The sequence below is a fragment of the Haliotis rufescens genome, unplaced genomic scaffold (assembly GCF_023055435.1).
Source record: "Haliotis rufescens isolate VD_foot unplaced genomic scaffold, xgHalRufe1.0.p SCAF_13, whole genome shotgun sequence".
NCBI lineage: Eukaryota > Metazoa > Mollusca > Gastropoda > Lepetellida > Haliotidae > Haliotis > Haliotis rufescens.
The window spans coordinates 22,107,859-22,127,685 of record NW_025963813.1 but is presented as its reverse complement, the minus strand read 5'-3'; the positions used below and the strand labels follow the sequence as shown (position 1 = coordinate 22,127,685).

Here is a 19,827-nt window from a genome sequence, read left to right as displayed (position 1 = left end):
AAATCAGGGGCAGTAACTCTGTCACAATTAGTCGAAATGAAACGGGACTGCGATATGTGTATCATCAACATGTCGACATCTTGTGTATAGAGTGTCAGGGATATTCTCTGGAAAGTGTTGGAGGAGTTGATTTCACAAGCTTAGTACCCTCTCTCATAATTAGGCAAATGAAGCTTCGTAAATCAGGGGCAGTAACTCTGTCACAATTAGTCGAAATGAAACGGGACTGCGATATGCGTATCATCAACATGTCGACATCTTATGTGTAGAGTGTCAGGGATACTATCTGGAAACTGTAGGAGGAGTTGATTTCACAAGCTCAGTACCCTCTCTCATAATTAGGCAAATGAAGCTCCGTAAATCAGGGGCAGTAACTCTGTCACAATTAGTCGAAATGAAACGGGACTGCGATATGTGTATCATCAACATGTCGACATCTTGTGTATAGAGTGTCAGGGATATTCTCTGGAAAGTGTTGGAGGAGTTGATTTCACAAGCTTAGTACCCTCTCTCATAATTAGGCAAATGAAGCTTCGTAAATCAGGGGGAGTAACTCTGTCACAATTAGTCGAAATGAAACGGGACTGCGATATGCGTATCATCAACATGTTGACATCTTATGTGTAGAGTGTCAGGGATATTATCTGGAAACTGTAGGAGGAGTTGATTTCACAAGCTTAGTACCCTCTCTCATAATTAGGCAAATGAAGCTCCGTAAATCAGGGGCAGTTACTCTGTTACAATTAGTCGAAATGAAACGGGACTGCGATATGCGTATCATCAACATGTCGACATCTTATGTGTAGAGTGTCAGGGATATTATCTGGAAACTGTAGGAGGAGTTGATTTCACAAGCTCAGTACCCTCTCTCATAATTAGGCAAATGAAGCTCCGTAAATCAGGGGCAGTAACTCTGTCACAATTAGTCGAAATGAAACGGGACTGCGATATGTGTATCATCAACATGTCGACATCTTGTGTATAGAGTGTCAGGGATATTCTCTGGAAAGTGTTGGAGGAGTTGATTTCACAAGCTTAGTACCCTCTCTCATAATTAGGCAAATGAAGCTTCGTAAATCAGGGGCAGTAACTCTGTCACAATTAGTCGAAATGAAACGGGACTGCGATATGCGTATCATCAACATGTTGACATCTTATGTGTAGAGTGTCAGGGATATTATCTGGAAACAGTAGGAGGAGTTGATTTCACAAGCTCAGTACCCTCTCTCATAATTAGGCAAATGAAGCTCCGTAAATCAGGGGCAGTAACTCTGTCACAATTAGTCGAAATGAAACGGGACTGCAATATGCGTATCATCAACATGTTGACATCTTGTGTGTAGAGTGTCAGGGATATTCTCTGGAAACTGTAGGAGGAGTTGATTTCACAAGCTTAGTACCCTCTCTCACAATAAGGCAAATGAAGCTCCGTAAAATAGGGGCAGTAACTCTGTCAAAATTAGTCGAAATGAAACGGGACTGCGATATGCGTATCATCAACATGTTGACATCTTGTGTGTAGAGTGTCAGGGATATTCTCTGGAAACTGTAGGAGGAGTTGATTTCACAAGCTTAGTACCCTCTCTCACAATAAGGCAAATGGAGCTCCGTAAAACAGGGGCAGTAACTCTGTCAAAATTAGTCGGAACAAAACGGGACTGCGATATGCGTATCATCAACATGTCGACATCTTGTGTGTAGAGTGTCAGGGATATTCTCTGGAAACTGTAGGAGGAGTTGATTTCACAAGCTTAGTACCCTCTCTCACAATAACGCAAATGAAGCTCCGTAAAACAGGGGCAGTTACTCTGTCAAAAATAGTCGGAACAAAACGGGACTGCGATATGCGTATCATCAACATGTCAACATCTTGTGTGTAGAGTGTCAAGGATATATTCTCTGGATACTGTAGGAGGAGTGGATTTCACAAGCTTAGTACCCTCTCTCACAATAAGGCAAATGAAGCTCCGTAAAACAGGGGCATTAACTCTGTCAAAATTAGTCGAAATGAAACGGGACTGCGATATGCGTATCATCAACATGTTGACATCTTGTGTGTAGAGTGTCAGGGATATTCTTTGGAAACTGTAGGAGGAGTTGATTTCACAAGCTTAGTACCCTCTCTCACAAAAAGGCAAATGAAGCTCCGTAAATCAGGGGCAGTAACTCTGTCAAAGTTAGTCGAAACGAAACGGGACTGCGATATGCGTATCATCAACATGTCAACATCGTGTGTAGAGTGTCAAGGATATTCTCTGGATACTGTAGAAGGAGTGGATTTCACAAGCTTAGTACCCTCTCTCACAATAAGGCAAATGAAGCTCCGTAAAACAGGGGCATCAACTCTGTCAAAATTAGCCGAAACGAAACGGGACTGCGATATGCGTATCATCAACATGTTGACATCTTGTGTGTATAGTGTCAGGGATATTCTTTGGAAACTGTAGGAGGTGTTGATTTCACAAGCTTAGTACCCTCTCTCACAATAAGGGAAATGAAGCTCCGCAAAATAGCGGCAGTAACTCTGTCAAAATTAGTCGAAACGTAACGGGACTGCGATATGCGTATCATCAACATGTTGACATCTTGTGTGTAGAGTGTCAGGGATATTCTTTGGAAACTGTAGGAGGAGTTGATTTCACAAGCTTAGTACCCTCTCTCACAATAAGGCAAATGAAGCTCCGTAAAATAGGGGCAGTAACTCTGTCAAAATTAGTCGAAACGTAACGGGACTGCGATATGCGTATCATCAACACGTTGAAATCTTGTGTGTAGAGTGTGAGGGATATTCTCTGGAAACTGTAGGAGGAGTTGATTTCACAAGCTTAGTACCCTCTCTCACAATTAGGGAAATGAAGCTCCGTAAATCAGGGGCAGTAACTCTGTCACAATTAGTCGAAACGAAACGGGACTGCGATATGCGTATCATCAACATGTCAACATCTTATGTGTAGAGTGTCAGGGATATTATCTGGAAACTGTAGGAGGAGTTGATTTCACAAGCTTAGTACCCTCTCTCACAATAAGGCAAATGAAGCTCCGTAAAATAGGGGCAGTAACTCTGTCAAAATTAGTCGAAATGAAACGGGACTGCGATATGCGTATCATCAACATGTTGACATCTTGTGTGTAGAGTGTCAGGGATATTCTCTGGAAACTGTAGGAGGAGTTGATTTCACAAGCTTAGTACCCTCTCTCACAATAAGGCAAATGGAGCTCCGTAAAACAGGGGCAGTAACTCTGTCAAAATTAGTCGGAACAAAACGGGACTGCGATATGCGTATCATCAACATGTCAACATCTTGTGTGTAGAGTGTCAAGGATATATTCTCTGGATACTGTAGGAGGAGTGGATTTCACAAGCTTAGTACCCTCTCTCACAATAAGGCAAATGAAGCTCCGTGAAACAGGGGCAGTAACTCTGTCAAAATTAGTCGAAACGAAACGGGACTGCGATATGCGTATCATCAACATGTTGACATCTTGTGTGTAGAGTGTCAGGGATATTCTTTGGAAACTGTAGGAGGAGTTGATTTCTCAAGCTTAGTACCCTCTCTCACAATAAGGGAAATGAAGCTCCGCAAAATAGGGACAGTAACTCTGTCACAATTAGTCGAAATGTAACGGTACTGCGAAATGTGTATCATCAACTTGTCGACATGTTGTGTGTAGAGTGTCAGGGTTATTCTTTGGAAACCGTGGGAGGAGTTGATTTCACAAGCTTAGTACCCTCTCTCACAATTAGGCAAATGAAGCTCCGTAAATCAGGGGCAGTAACTCTGTCACAAATAGTCGAAATGAAACGGGACTGCGATATGCGTATCATCCACATGTCGACATCTTGTGTGTAGAGTGTCAGGGATATTCTCTGGAAACTGTAGGATGAGTTGATTTCACAAACTTAGTACCCTCTCTCACAATAACGCAAATGAAGCTCCGTAAAATAGGGGCAGTAACTCTGTCAAAATTAGTCGAAATGAAACGGGAGTGCGATATGCGTATCATCAACATGTTGACATCTTGTGTGTTGAGTGTCAGGGATATTCTTTGGAAACTGTAGGAGGAGTTGATTTCACAAGCTTAGTACCCCATCTCACAATAAGGGAAATGAAGCTCCGTAAAATAGGGGCAGGAACTCTGTCAAAATTAGTCGAAATGAAACGGGACTGCGATATGCGTATCATCAACATGTTGACATCTTGTGTGTAGAGTGTCAGGGATATTCTTTGGAAACTGTAGGAGGAGTTGATTTCACAAGCTTAGTACCCTCTCTCACAAAAAGGCAAATGAAGCTCCGTAAAACAGGGGCAGTAACTCTGTCAAAATTAGTCAAAACGAAACGGGACTGCGATATGCGTATCATCAACATGTCAACATCGTGTGTAGAGTGTCAAGGATATTCTCTGGATACTGTAGGAGGAGTGGATTTCACAAGCTTAGTACCCTCTCTCACAATAAGGCAAATGAAGCTCCGTAAAACAGGGGCAGTAACTCTGTCAAAATTAGCCGAAACGAAACGGGACTGCGATATGCGTATCATCAACATGTTGACATCTTGTGTGTATAGTGTCAGGGATATTCTTTGGAAACTGTAGGAGGTGTTGATTTCACAAGCTTAGTACCCTCTCTCACAATAAGGGAAATGAAGCTCCGCAAAATAGCGGCAGTAACTCTGTCAAAATTAGTCGAAACGTAACGGGACTGCGATATGCGTATCATCAACATGTTGACATCATGTGTGTAGAGTGTCAGGGATATTCTTTGGAAACTGTAGGAGGAGTTGATTTCACAAGCTTAGTACCCTCTCTCACAATAAGGCAAATGAAGCTCCGGAAAATAGGGGCAGTAAATCTGTCAAAATTAGTCGAAACGTAACGGCACTGCGATATGCGTATCATCAACACGTTGAAATCTTGTGTGTAGAGTGTGAGGGATATTCTCTGGAAACTGTAGGAGGAGTTGATTTCACAAGCTTAGTACCCTCTCTCACAATTAGGCAAATGAAGCTCCGTAAATCAGGGGCAGTAACTCTGTCACAATTAGTCGAAACGAAACGGGACTGCGATATGCGTATCATCAACATGTCAACATCTTGTGTGTAGAGTGTCAGGGATATTCTCTGGAAACTGTAGGAGGAGTTGATTTCAAAAGCTTAGTACCCTCTCTCACAATAAGGGAAATGAAGCTCCGTAAAATAGGGGCAGTAACTCTGTCAAAATTAGTCGAAACGAAACGGGATTGCGATATGCGTATCATCAACATGTTGAAATCTTGTGTGTAGAGTGTGAGGGATATTCTCTGGAAACTGTAGGAGAAGTTGATTTCACAAGCTTAGTACCCTCTCTCACAATTAGGCAAATGAAGCTCCGTAAATCAGGGGCAGTAACTCTGTCACAATTAGTCGAAACGAAACGGGACTGCGATATGCGTATCATCAACATGTTGACATGTTGTGTGTAGAGTGTCAGGGATATTCTTTGGAAACTGTAGGAGGAGTTGATTTCACAAGCTTAGTACCCTCTCTCACAATAAGGCAAATGAAGCTCCGTAAAACAGGGTCAGTTACTCTGTCAAAATTAGTCGAAGCGAAACGGGACTGCGATATGCATATCATCAACATGTTGACATCTTGTGTGTAGAGTGTCAGGTATATTCTTTGGAAACTGTAGGAGGAGTTGATTTCACAAGCTTAGTACCCTCTCTCATAATAAGGGAAATGAAGCTCCGTAAAATAGGGGCAGTAACTCTGTCAAAATTAGTCGGAACAAAACGGGACTGCGATATGCGTATCAACATGTCAACATCTTGTGTGTAGAGTGTCAAGGATATATTCTCTGGATACTGTAGGAGGAGTGGATTTCACAAGCTTAGTACCCTCTCTCATAATAAGGCAAATGAAGCTCCGTAAAACAGGGGCAGTAACTCTGTCAAAATTAGTCAAAACGAAACGGGACTGCGATATGCGTATCATCAACATGTTGACATCGTGTGTAGAGTGTCAAGGATATTCTCTGGATACTGTAGGAGGAGTGGATTTCACAAGCTTAGTACCCTCTCTCACAATAAGGCAAATGAAGCTCCGTAAAACAGGGGCAGTAACTCTGTCAAAATTAGCCGAAACGAAACGGGACTGCGATATGCGTATCATCAACATGTCAACATCTTGTGTGTATAGTGTCAGGGATATTCTTTGGAAACTGTAGGAGGTGTTGATTTCACAAGCTTAGTACCCTCTCTCACAATAAGGGAAATGAAGCTCCGCAAAATAGCGGCAGTAACTCTGTCAAAATTAGTCGAAACGTAACGGGACTGCGATATGCGTATCATCAACATGTTGACATCATGTGTGTAGAGTGTCAGGGATATTCTTTGGAAACTGTAGGAGGAGTTGATTTCACAAGCTTAGTACCCTCTCTCACAATAAGGCAAATGAAGCTCCGTAAATCAGGGGCAGTAACTCTGTGAAAATTAGTCGGAACAAAACGGGACTGCGATATGCGTATCATCAACATGTTGACATCTTGTGTGTATAGTGTCAGGGATATTCTTTGGAAACTGTAGGAGGAGTTGATTTCACAAGCTTAGTACCCTCTCTCACAATAAGGGAAATGAAGCTCCGTAAAATAGGGGCAGTAACTCTGTCAAAATTAGTCGAAACGAAACGGGATTGCGATATGCGTATCATCAACACGTTGAAATCTTGTGTGTAGAGTGTGAGGGATATTCTCTGGAAACTGTAGGAGGAGTTGATTTCACAAGCTTAGTACCCTCTCTCACAATAAGGCAAATGAAGCTCCGTAAATCAGGGGCAGTAACTCTGTCACAATTAGTCGAAACGAAACGGGACTGCGATATGCGTATCATCAACATGTTGACATGTTGTGTGTAGAGTGTCAGGGATATTCTTTGGAAACTGTAGGAGGAGTTGATTTCACAAGCTTAGTACCCTCTCTCACAATAAGGCAAATGAAGCTCCGTAAAACAGGGTCAGTTACTCTGTCAAAATTAGTCGAAACGAAACGGGACTGCGATATGCGTATCATCAACATGTTGACATCTTGTGTGTAGAGTGTCAGGTATATTCTTTGGAAACTGTAGGAGGAGTTGATTTCACAAGCTTAGTACCCTCTCTCATAATAAGGGAAATGAAGCTCCGTAAAATAGGGGCAGTAACTCTGTCAAAATTAGTCGAAACGAAACGGGACTGCGAAATGCGTATCATCAACATGTCAACATCTTGTGTGTAGAGTGTCAGGGATATTCTTTGAAAACTGTAGGAGGAGTTGATTTCACAAGCTTAGTACCCTCTCTTACAATAAGGGAAATGAAGCTCCGGAAAATAGGGGTAGTAACTCTGTCAAAATTAGTCGGAACAAAACGGGACTGCGATATGCGTATCATCAACATGTCAACATCTTGTGTGTAGAGTGTCAAGGATATATTCTCTGGATACTGTAGGAGGAGTGGATTTCACAAGCTTAGTACCCTCTCTCACAATAAGGCAAATGAAGCTCCGTAAAACAGGGGCAGTAACTCTGTCAAAATTAGTCGAAACGAAACGGGACTGCGATATGCGTATCATCAACATGTCAACATCTTGTGTGTAGAGTGTCAGGGATATTCTTTGAAAACTGTAGGAGGAGTTGATTTCACAAGCTTAGTACCCTCTCTTACAATAAGGGAAATGAAGCTCCGGAAAATAGGGGTAGTAACTCTGTCAAAATTAGTCGGAACAAAACGGGACTGCGATATGCGTATCATCAACATGTCAACATCTTGTGTGTAGAGTGTCAAGGATATATTCTCTGGATACTGTAGGAGGAGTGGATTTCACAAGCTTAGTACCCTCTCTCACAATAAGGCAAATGAAGCTCCGTAAAACAGGGGCAGTAACTCTGTCAAAATTAGTCGAAACGAAACGGGACTGCGATATGCGTATCATCAACATGTCGACATCTTGTGTGTAGAGTGTCAGGGATATTCTTTGGAAACTGTAGGAGAAGTTGATTTCACAAGCTTAGTACCCTCTCTCACAATAAGGGAAATGAAGCTCCGCAAAATAGGGACAGTAACTCTGTCACAATTAGTCGAAATGTAACGGGACTGCGAAATGTGTATCATCAACTTGTCGACATGTTGTGTGTAGAGTGTCAGGGTTATTCTTTGGAAACCGTGGGAGGAGTTCATTTCACAAGCTTAGTACCCTCTCTCACAATAAGGCAAATGAAGCTCCGTAAAACAGGGTCAGTTACTCTGTCAAAATTAGTCGAAACGAAACGGGACTGCGATATGCGTATCATCAACATGTCAACATCTTGTGTGTAGAGTGTCAGGGATATTCTTTGAAAACTGTAGGAGGAGTTGATTTCACAAGCTTAGTACCCTCTCTTACAATAAGGGAAAGGAAGCTCCGTAAAATAGGGGCAGTAACTCTGTCAAAATTAGTCGAAACGAAACGGGACTGCGAAATGCGTATCATCAACATGTCAACATCTTGTGTGTAGAGTGTCAGGGATATTCTTTGAAAACTGTAGGAGGAGTTGATTTCACAAGCTTAGTACCCTCTCTTACAATAAGGGAAATGAAGCTCAGTAAAATAGGGGCAGTAACTCTGTCAAACTTAGTCGAAACGTAACGGGACTGCGATATACGTATCATCAACATGTCGACATCTTGTGTGTAGAGTGTCGGGGATATTCTTTGGAAACTGTAGGAGGAGTTGATTTCACAAGCTTAGTACCCACAGTGGGACTGACGGACGGACTGCGTCACGACATAATTCCGCTTCGGCCATTCTGGCCCGGCAGGGGATAAAAACTGTGCAGTACTGGATTGTGTTCTTCATTTTATGAAGGAAAGTCAAAGGATTGTGACCAGTGTACACTTAGGAAACAAAGTAGTACCCAAGTACACTTCAAATTATTGCAAAGCTAACAATAGAGAAAGAGTTTCATTTTCAATGGTGGAATAATGTCTCTGATGTCTGTTGTTTTTAATAATAAAAAGATGATCAAAACCTGATGCATCTTCCTGCAACAGGATGGCTCCAGCACCAATGTCACTAGCATCTACTGCCAATTTGAAAGAGTTTTCAAAGGCTGGTGCCTAGAGAACAGGAGGATTCATAAGAATAGCTTTAATTTTCTTAAAAGCAGCCAGACCATTGCTGTCCCGAACAAATTTCACCTTCTTTTCCCAGCAGTGAGAGGGGCTACAACATGTGAGAAATTTTGACAATATTTACGGTAGTAACCAGCCATACCACAAAAGAAGTTTCTTTTATGTTTTGTGGAATTTTGAAATAGCCTCCACCTTTGCTTGTAGGGGATGACCCTGACCTTGGCCAATGACACGACCTAAAAAATGTACATGTGCCTGTGAAAATTCACTTTTCATGTAAACTTACAGTCAACTTGGCTTCAGTTAATCTCTTGAAGTCCTCTTCCAGTGTTTGTCCCACTTCATGGAATGACTGATGACATTGTCAACGTAGGCTTTGACAGCCTCAATATTGGCTGTAATGTCATTGATGAGACGCTGGAAGGTGACTAAAGCATTCTTGAACCCAAATGGCATCACTTTGTAACGGTGAAGTCCACAAAAGCAGATACCCGCATGACACGCTCAGTCAGTGGAACCTGCCAATACCCCTTTAATAGGTCAAACTTGCTAAGGTACTTAGCTTTACCGATTCTGTCGATGCAGTCATCGATTCTATGTATTGAAAAAGAGTCAATTTTAGAAAAAGCGTTCGTACGTTTCATGTCCGTAGAACATCTGTAACTACCTACCATCAGGTGAACTTCAGTCAGGTTCAATAATGTCATTGTCCAGCATGTATTAAATCTCCTTCTTCAGAGCTTCAGGCTTGACAAGATTCATCCGGTAGGGATGTTATTTCACAGCCTCACCTACATGTACATCATGACATACAAAATCTGTACGACAAGGCATATCACTAAACAAGACTTAGTGAGCTCTCTTTAATTAACTAACTAAAGTACTCACTGAAATGGAAAAAAACCTGTTTTTTCGATCTCAGAGTTTAAATAAATGCAGTTAATATACAAAATATATAAATATTCAAACAACTCAATTAGTACTAATTTGGCCTTGGCACAAATACAGCGTATCAAAGGTTTTTATGTCTTTTTACACGTAAAAGTGTGTAAAAATATGAACAAAACAGACTGTTGTGAAACTGAGCATAACCAGGTGTCAGTAGATCAAGGTGAATGTCCATGACCTATGACACCTTGACGACAGGTGAAAACAGATGCTTGAAACCCACGTGCATGTGATTTGTCAGTGGTTAGTGATTAGTGAGTGGCATTTTGGGATAGTGAATCATCGTCAAAATATCAGAACGTAAAAGTAACATATTCCCTTCTCAAATAACAACTTACATGTCATTATTATTATGTACATAAACTTAGCTGTTATTTTTATTGTTGTTTTGATAACTTTTTTCCATGCTAATTTGCATAATGCCTATAGCCTGTTTCTGCCATTTCAATTTGGACTTAGTTTTATTTTTGAATGTTGAAAGTGCCTACAAATTACCTCCTGTAAAGTACATTTTGTATTGAGCACTGAGATAAAACTAGCAAATCCAGACTAGTACTTTTCCAGTTGTTTTGTTATTTCGTATTTACATATACGTAATGCTTTGTGTCGATTATTAAATCCAGCAAACAGTTTTTTTTTCATTTCCATGAGTACTTTAAGATGCTTGGGCCTTTAGCTCAGATGACAAATAACTAAACTTAGCATCCAAGTTAACTAATACTTCAGAATTGTTAAGCTTAGGGCTAGCATAGTCAGCAATGCCATCAAACTCAACAAAGTCACAATTCTCATTAGTATCACAATCTGAAATAGTGGCAACACACTGAATAGGTACATTGTCATTTCCTTCATGATACTTTCTAATCATATTGACATGACAAAGCTGTGTCTTTTTACGATGGTCTGGTTGTACAACATAGTCAGTATCACTGACTTTTCGCCAATAACATACGGAACGTGGTACCTAGCATGTAATGGTTGACCAGGGATTGGCGAAAACACTAAGACTTTATCGCTAGGACTGAAAACTCCCTCTTTAGACTTTTTGTCATATTGTACATTCATTTTGTCTTGGGATTTCTTGAAGTTATCCCCAACAACTTAACTTTTGAAAGCCTGGACTCATTTTAGACCTATCTTTAAGCCAATGTTTTAAATGTCCTTAAACAGTATGGCCAAAGACAAGGTCAAAAAGAACTAAAACCTAGGGACTCAGTTGACATACATGGTATATTTTGCAAAATTTAGCCACATCATGCCGCAAATTACGTCAAATGAAATGGGAATTTTTTTTGTCACATGTATTGTTCACACCCAAATGACCTGCCAAAGGAGGTTCATGAGCCAAACTTAAAACATGCTTTTGATACCAATTTGGAAGAACAATTTGATGGAAAACGTTCCATTTATTATCAGCAGGCACATCTGGTAGCCTCCATCCTTGAAATGATAGCAAACTGGAATATTGTCAGCTTCTTCTGATGAGAGTGCCCTTTTGGCAAGAATTTTAAGTTATGGGTCTTCCTCCTGTAACTTAACTAATGCTCCCTACCTAGAACTGGTTCCTCAACAGCCAAACTGTCAGATTTTTTAGTACTCAGGTCAAGAGAATGACCCATAAGAGTGCAAACACACGAAGAGAAATACCTTGAAATTATTTCTCAAGATTTTCTATACTTTCCAAAGTGCTAGGCTCAAGACAAACATCTCCCCCCTGCAAAAATATTGCCCAATAAGCAAGTCTACACCTTTAACAGTTAGAGTTTCTACCACCCCAACCTGACCAATCCAGAAACCAAATCTGTATTCAAATTCACAAAATGCAGAGGTGCTATAGTAAAACCACAAAATCCCTTTAACAAAGTCTCAGAGGTCTCAGATGACACCTCAGAAAGTGGCAAAATGCAGTCCAAAATCAGAGCACACCAGTATCCCTCACAGGGTAGAACTTGACTTTTTGTCAACAAACTCAGAACCAGATTTGTTAGAACTAGATAAGATGAACTATCCTTACCTGATTTGTAACCCTGCGAACGTCTGCCTGTAAATCCTGACTGCTTAAATCTAACCCTGTGAATTACCGAATAATCATCAGCCAAAGTAGCATCCTTGTGTAATTTTCTGCTCATCGAGATATGCCCGTTGAAACACACTGCTTAAAATCCTACATCAAAACAAACTGCCTCAAATTATCACCATTGACCTCCTTTGAACTCCACCACCTATCACTGTTTCCGTCTCCCTTGCATCAAGAAAAGTAGAACCATTCCTTTTCTGACCTAAACTTCAGGAACCAATTCATAAGTATTCAAAACTTCAGCTGTAACAACATGATAACCAGCACTCCTATCACTAGAGGTAAGGCAGAGTAAACTTTCTGAGCTTTTCCCCCAAACACAATTTGCAGCACCATGGTCCCTTTCTTGCAGCTATTTCTAACTGTTAGCCACCTTTTCAAAATGTAGGAAAAGCTTCTCAACATCACATTCATATAAGGGCGGAAGAAATCTAATCTGCTTGAAAAGATCAAACAATTCATCACCTGTTGGGGTAAGGTGAGAGCGGTCATTCTGTAAATCATATTGCTTTAGCTAAATTTCTTTATCAGCTTTAATTTCTAATTGCTTAATCCGAAATTCCCTTTCTTCTTTTCTCTCTCCTTACTTCCCAGCTTCTAATCTCAATTTGTCATGTTCAGGCTCAATTCTCAATATTTTCAATTATACCGGACACAAGCATCTAAAAATCGTAACTTCCTGACAAGTGATCACTGGTACAATACAATGGGCGTCTGTCGATTGCCAACAGCTACAATCACTGACAAACGATAAAATCCACTACCATATAACAACATATTCACAAAAGGTATTTGAGACATGTAGAATTAATACCATGTGAATTCTTTAAATCCCCAAATTATTTGCTTGACTTTTTCCACCATCTGACCTTTTTACCACACAAAATATATTTGAAAAATATATGCCTGAAGGCCCTTGATATTCTGAAAGTCATTTCAAATTCAAAGTGCGGAGGGATTCAGAAAACCCTCCTCCAACTGTACAGAGCACTTATCCGCTCTAAACTGGATTATGGCTCCATTATCTATGGATTTTTACAGACGGATCCAAGGATGGTGACGCTATTGCCAGCGTAACCGTAACCGTCATTGAATCCAGGACTATGTCTTCACGACTACCACATAATAGTTCCATTTTACATCCGAATCCCATGCCTTTTTAACAGCTCTAAAATATATTGATAAACAATCTAAGGATAAACAATTTATATTATTTTCGGACTCTCTCTCGTGTCTTCGGACTATAAATAATATATCATGTAAGCATCTACTTTTAATCCAAATTGTTTAATTTTATAATTAACCTGCTACTGGCCAATATGACCTCGTTTTTTGTTGGTTACCCAGCCATGTTGGAATCATTGGTAAACACAATGGCTGATGCTGCTGCTAACTAAAGCAGCACTCACAAATCTGTGACGCCACTTCTCATTCCGTACAGTGATTACGAACCTGTCGTTAGATTTTGCATAAGAGATCTCATGCCGTTACACCAATGAATATCTATTGAAAGGTAAGGATCCTCCGTTCTGCATCCCTTGTGATGAGAGAATCACCGGCTAGCATGTCCTGATTGACTATGTTGATTTTTCCATCACAAGGGATAAATATTTCAAGGTTTCATCTATTAAAGATCTTTTTAATAATATTTGTTCTCATTTAATTTTTTTAAGAAATAGAATTGTATCATAAATTTTGTTAAAATTAGTAGAATGAATTTACCTCGAAGGAGGTAAATAATCGCCCCCCCCCCCCCCCCCCCCGAGAGGATATCGTAAGTCCATGTCATTAGAAAAATATTTACATCTACTATGCTTTTAAACGTAGAATGTTTGTCATTTTAAGTGTGGGAAACGTACGTACAATCGCCAGCGACTAAAGGGATGGTGTTAATCCTGCTGTGGCCCATGCAGGTAGAAAATGTTTCAGAAAAGCATTTGATCTTGATCATTCAAATTTAATGTTGACAAAAGTACTGAATTTATTTACACTTCATCTGTCCGTCAAGGGTGCACGTTGTCGCCCGTTCTATTTGTGACGTATGATAACGAGTTATTGTGTATTACAAGAACATTATGAACATGGCACATTGATAGATTGTGATTTTGAGGCTATTTTTATATTATTGGATGCGGATGATTTCATCATGTTTGGAGATAGTATTGTTACCTTACAAAGTAAAATAGATATATTGAGCAGATATTGTGATAAATATAAATAAAACAATAATAACTGTGTTAGAAAGTGGTGCAACACTCTCATGTTTTAATTATGGTTGTAATGTTGAATTAGTATCATATTATAAGTATTTGGGAATAATGATTTAATGTAGAATTATTGTCACTCAGGCTTGAACCACATTAGCTAAACAAGCAGAAAAAGCATTATGTACATTAAAAAGATTTATGTATAACTTGAAAAATATCCACAAACAGTCCACAAACACCTTTTGTATTATTTGACAGTTAAACCAATTTAACTTTACTGTACTGAAATCGGTGTCTATTAGTCAAGGAAATAGGTAGAAAAGGTTCCAAATCAATTTTAAAAATTCATATTTGATGTGGAATATAGAGCCTCCTTACAAGAGAGAGCTTTGTCTGATTGGGGACGGTAACCTATTTCTGTTGACTGTTAAGATATTGGATAAAGTTATTATGATTTGACAATAGTATGTACGCCAGACGATGTTATCTAATGCTTAAAACAATATGATAAATTAAATGAATCTAAATTGGGTATCACAACTTAGAATGTTGCGGATTTTCACATGTGAGGTTTTTTACGTTGGCGACATACATTTGCAGGAATAGCAGTATAAAGAATATAAAACTTTGCCACTATGTGAATTATATTTAATAAATATAAGTGCCTGCAAGTTACGAACAAATAATTTACAGAAGCATAGACGTTCCACAAGGAAAGACCTGTCTTTAGCTAGTTCATCCCAGAGGTGTTCGATTGGGTTGAGATGGTTCCTGACAGTCTGGTCCGATATCCTCCTCAAACCAGGGATGCGTCCTGCATGTCTCCGTAGCTGTGACATTGCGATGACGTTGGTGGAACAGTCGCATGGAGCGATCCTGTGCAGGGGAGGTAACTCTTGGTCGGTCGGTTCTCGGACGGTCTGCAGTGGAATTGAACAGTGTGTATCGGTCACAAAGGCGCCAAATGGTGCTGTGGTGGACGTTGACGTGGCGTGCAACAGAAGACTGCGATTCCTCTCTTTGGATACCTCCTATCGGGTCTCGGCATTTTCGAACTTGAACAATGTTGACAATTGATTGACAAATTATTGGCTTATGCTTGCCTTTTTATAGCCACTACCGCGAATAACGAATGACATAACTTGCGCGTGCATTTTGCTTTACTGTTATCCTCCATGACATTTTTGAACAAGTGTGAAAACAATGCCGTTTAGACATGGCAAATCGACAATGGCTGCGTTTTGACGCACCATGTGTCCAATATCAGGCCACCAACACTTTCCAATAACATATATCCAATTTATATACCGAATTTTTTGTGTTGTCAGGTTCAATGAACTACAAACTACCTGTGCGTTTCTTTGAAAAGTGTAAAACAAAAATATGATGTTTTAACTGAGTTTAAGTGAGTGAGTATGGTTTTACGCCGCTTTTAGCAATATTCCAGCAATATCACGGCGGGGGACACCAGAAATGAGCTTCACACATTGTACCCATGTCGGGAATCGAACCCTGGTCTTCGGCGTGACGAGGAAACGCTTTAACCACTAGGCTACCCGACCGCCCCACTGAGTTTAAGATAATTAAGTCAAGACATGCTGCATAAATATTATGTGTAACTGTGTTTACTTGACGATCTGTAACATGACACTGTTGAAATCCACCGAATCGTACTGCGGGCCTCAAGACCTAGAATTCTCAATTAATCAGTCTGTCCGTCTGTCTGATACACGTTATCTTAGCTTGCTCAAACCAAAGACATACCTTCAACCTAAATGTAATTAAATAGTTTCATTAATATTTTTTTTTACAGTTTCGCGTGTACATGGGAATAACCTGAATTCAATAGAAGACATCTGACGAACTAATTAACTAATGAGGCTGTGGTAGAGAAGCACTATTGCAGACTTTTTTCTGTTGATTTTTCAAACGCAAAAATATGTGCTTTCTAATTGTCAGGTCTCTTTTGCAGAGATCCCGTGGTGAGATATGTTACAAAGAGGAGCGTGAAGACAGGAGTCTGAAATGGAAACTATTGCATGCAACGAAACATTGCCGGTGCTTACAGGTTACCCAGTGAGGCCAGTGGAGACTATAATCGGACTGCTGGCATTCTTCAGTTTGCTGGGTACAACCGGCAATGCTTTGGTTTTGTATGTTTATACAAGAAAGCGGAACAAGCTGCCTTCAACAATCTTTATCATTTCTTTAGCAGGAACCGATTTGAGTGTTTGCATTATTGTTATGCCATATACAATGACTGTTGAATATCTGGACTATGAAATCAAGTACGATATTTTGTGCAAATTGTATTTGTTTTTGATAACGTCCAATGTGCCATTCTCGGCTTTCATCATGGTCGCGATTGCGGTGGATAGATATATTTGCATTTGCCATCCCCACTGGCATGTGCTGGATACGAGAAGAGCCAAACTTATACTTTTTTCGTTGATTGTTTTTTCAATGATTCTTGGAATCATCACCGCATTAGCTTATGGCGTGTACCAATACAGTACAAAGATTGACGAAGCACAATTATTCGATCGCAATTCTACATCAATGACAAGTTTAAATGGGACCAATGCCAAAGACACAGATCTGTGTATCAACAAACCAGAGCACGCCAATTGTACCGAAATAGCCGAAAATAGCATAAATTGCACCGATGATGTTCCCTTATGGCAATTCGTTGATTACACCGGTGTTTGCAATCCAAACCAACTTATTTTTACCAGAACGTTTCGAAAAACGTACCAGAAGCTCTATGCTGGAATGTTTCTAGTTGCTTTTATTGTTGTGTTTGTACTTTACATTCTCATCTACAAATCGGTTCTTGAGAGGAGATCTAAAAAGATGAGACAAAGACGTAAAACCCAACTGTCTCTGTATAGAGAAACGTCAATGACCGAGACTCACTTAACGATGGCAAACGGAAGTTCACGAAACTCGGTCACGAGAAGAGAGAGCAAAAAGGCCATGCTGGACATGGACGGGTGCATTAAAGAAAAATACTGGCTAGCTAACATTAGAACGGCGTTAATGTTGTTTGTGGTAACACTTGCTTTCATTATAGCATTCCTGCCGTCTTGGCTGATGGCGCACAGAGTGGTGCCTTTCAATCCCATTGTGTTTTACCTTTACTTTGCATATAATGTTTCGAATCCTATCATTTACGCCTTTATGAATCCAGCATTCCGGCGTGAACTTAAGGATTTGATCAGCTGCATGAAATGTAAAGACATATGACGCTATCGGTGACATGTACTTGTACCTGTTGACAAAGTTTTGAACTTATGAACAGTGTATTGTAAATCATGTGGTCGTTTTTCTACTATACACATTTCTTTCAGCGACATCTTGTATTGCCTTCTGTTGGTTATTCTTGGAATTTCATAATTTAATTATAGTCACTATCCCGCCTTTGAATTTTAAGGTCAGTCAAAATGGTCACCTCGTTGCCATGGACATAGCAATTTAATGTGTCATTACATGATAGAAATTGCAATTATAATTCCCCTGAATGCGTTTTCTGATACCGCCTCTGTGGTCTTGTGGATAAGTGTCGGCCCGGAAAGAGGAAGGGCCAACGTCGGAGGAATATCATCATCAGTTAACGGATTCGAGCCGACATCAAGCCGATGTCGAGCCGATATCGTGCCGACGAGTGCTAACTTACAGCTGACTAATTTTTAATTCTAATGATAATTAACAAATATTTGTGCTATATAATTTATAGGAATACTTTATGTCCCTGAATACACTGTTTCCAACATCATTAATAATCATTTATTTATAAATAAAACTCCATAGGACACCTGAAACCAAGGAGCATTCGGGCGACTCGTGTCATTCCGGGATAGGTCGAATGGGAAGGATTTCATGTTGGCGCAGTGACATCAGAACGACTTCAAACAAAAACGATAACTCTTTTTTTTTTCGAGTCCAGTAGTAATAAAAGTAACAGTAGCACTCGCATATTGCTGTTCATGAAAGCATAAGGCTTCTTTGATATATCAAAACAATATTACAATTATTTGTTGAAAACATAATGTAACGTGATTTATCTCAACTGTTCATCTTCTATTCCCAAATGTATATTTCTAAATACGATTTTGAAGTGAACAATTTACAGTGAAAAATATGTTTATTAAATTAAATCAACTTCCTCAAATTTCATGAACATTTAAGAAGATTTTTTTCTGCTTGAATGGGCAATTAAAGCAAATTTGTTGTATAACTGTAATAAGCCGAAATGTACGTTCAAATATATAAGTATCCAGTTTTGTTATTTAAACTATTCAATTAATTACATTATTTTTCCGTAAACCAATTCAGTCAGCATGTATTGCTATATACTAATAAAGTTATCTTTTATACTAATGAATTTAGAACTTTCAGTCTGCTCGTGTAATGTTAACGAGATGGGGCGGTGTGAGTCCGGCTCAGTTGATGAATTCACTGGTTTAAGAAATGGCTTCACCATGGCTGATTTCAAACTTGTGTGGCGAAGACCAGAAATCCAAATGTTGTTGTATAGTTGAAGTCATAACTTTTTAATTGGGTTTGGGATGTGGTTGAGTATTGTGTAGCTAAAGATATCTATTCCTGTGGCTGAGACTGTGTTGTTCGGTTTAGAGCTGTTTGCAATTCATAAGGTTATGTATAACATGTTGGTTTTGGGGGTATATTTCGAGATTATATTATTTCATTTGAATTTAACTCTATGCTTGGTGGAGCGGACTATGACCGAGAGGTGTGCAGCTATTGCGTTGAAATATTAGATTTGGAATGTCTTTTCATTACGTTGAATATTTTCCATAATGGTATTTTGTTTTCCAAGTAATAAGTAGCACAAAAGGCTAGCTATATCCAATGTTTATTCCTAATACAGAACATTCACCATTTCCAAACACACTCGCGTGATAGCCTGTTTATTTGTTCATATTAAAATTTATGTAAATGTAATAAGACATTGGAGTATCATGTCTCGATGGTCGGCCCATGTGCAGTTTACACTCGCATTTAATGTATTTTTATTCTGTACAGCGAGTGACCCTCTAATAAAAAAACTTCTTCTTCTTCTTCTTCTTCTGTAAATTGGATATCTGAAACATGGTTCCACGCAGGTATACATGACAGCGAGATAATAATACTGGTTTCCACGTTCAATATAAAAAGGAGACTCGAGGGTGTGTCGTAGCTATATACTAAGAGATGATCACACACACACACACACACACACACACACACACACACACCAATCGTCGGGGATAAGGACAAGCCCGTTATAACAGGCGAGGACATTTCTAAACTCAAGGACGTGGTCGAGATCAAGTTGAAGATGGATAACAACGCTTAAATAAAAAAGACTATAGTGAGGGGGAAACACAACAATAAAACCGAAAGAGAGTGAGTGAGTATGGTTTTACGCCGCTTTTAGCAATATTCACGTCGGGGGACACCAGAAATAGACTT

General features: G+C 39.6%; 1 protein-coding gene across 1 annotated transcript in view; it reads left to right on the top strand.

Annotated features, from left to right (window-relative positions):
• Positions 1–19,404, top strand: part of LOC124124273 (cholecystokinin receptor type A-like) — a 142,519-nt gene extending 123,115 nt beyond the window's left edge. The window contains exon 2 of the mRNA XM_048394316.1: positions 16,325–19,404. Within this exon, the coding sequence (XP_048250273.1) occupies positions 16,378–17,598 (1,221 nt within the window). The 5' untranslated portion in view covers positions 16,325–16,377 and the 3' untranslated portion in view covers positions 17,599–19,404. The remainder of the gene's footprint in view (positions 1–16,324) is intronic.
• Positions 19,405–19,827: the final 423 nt, after the last annotated feature.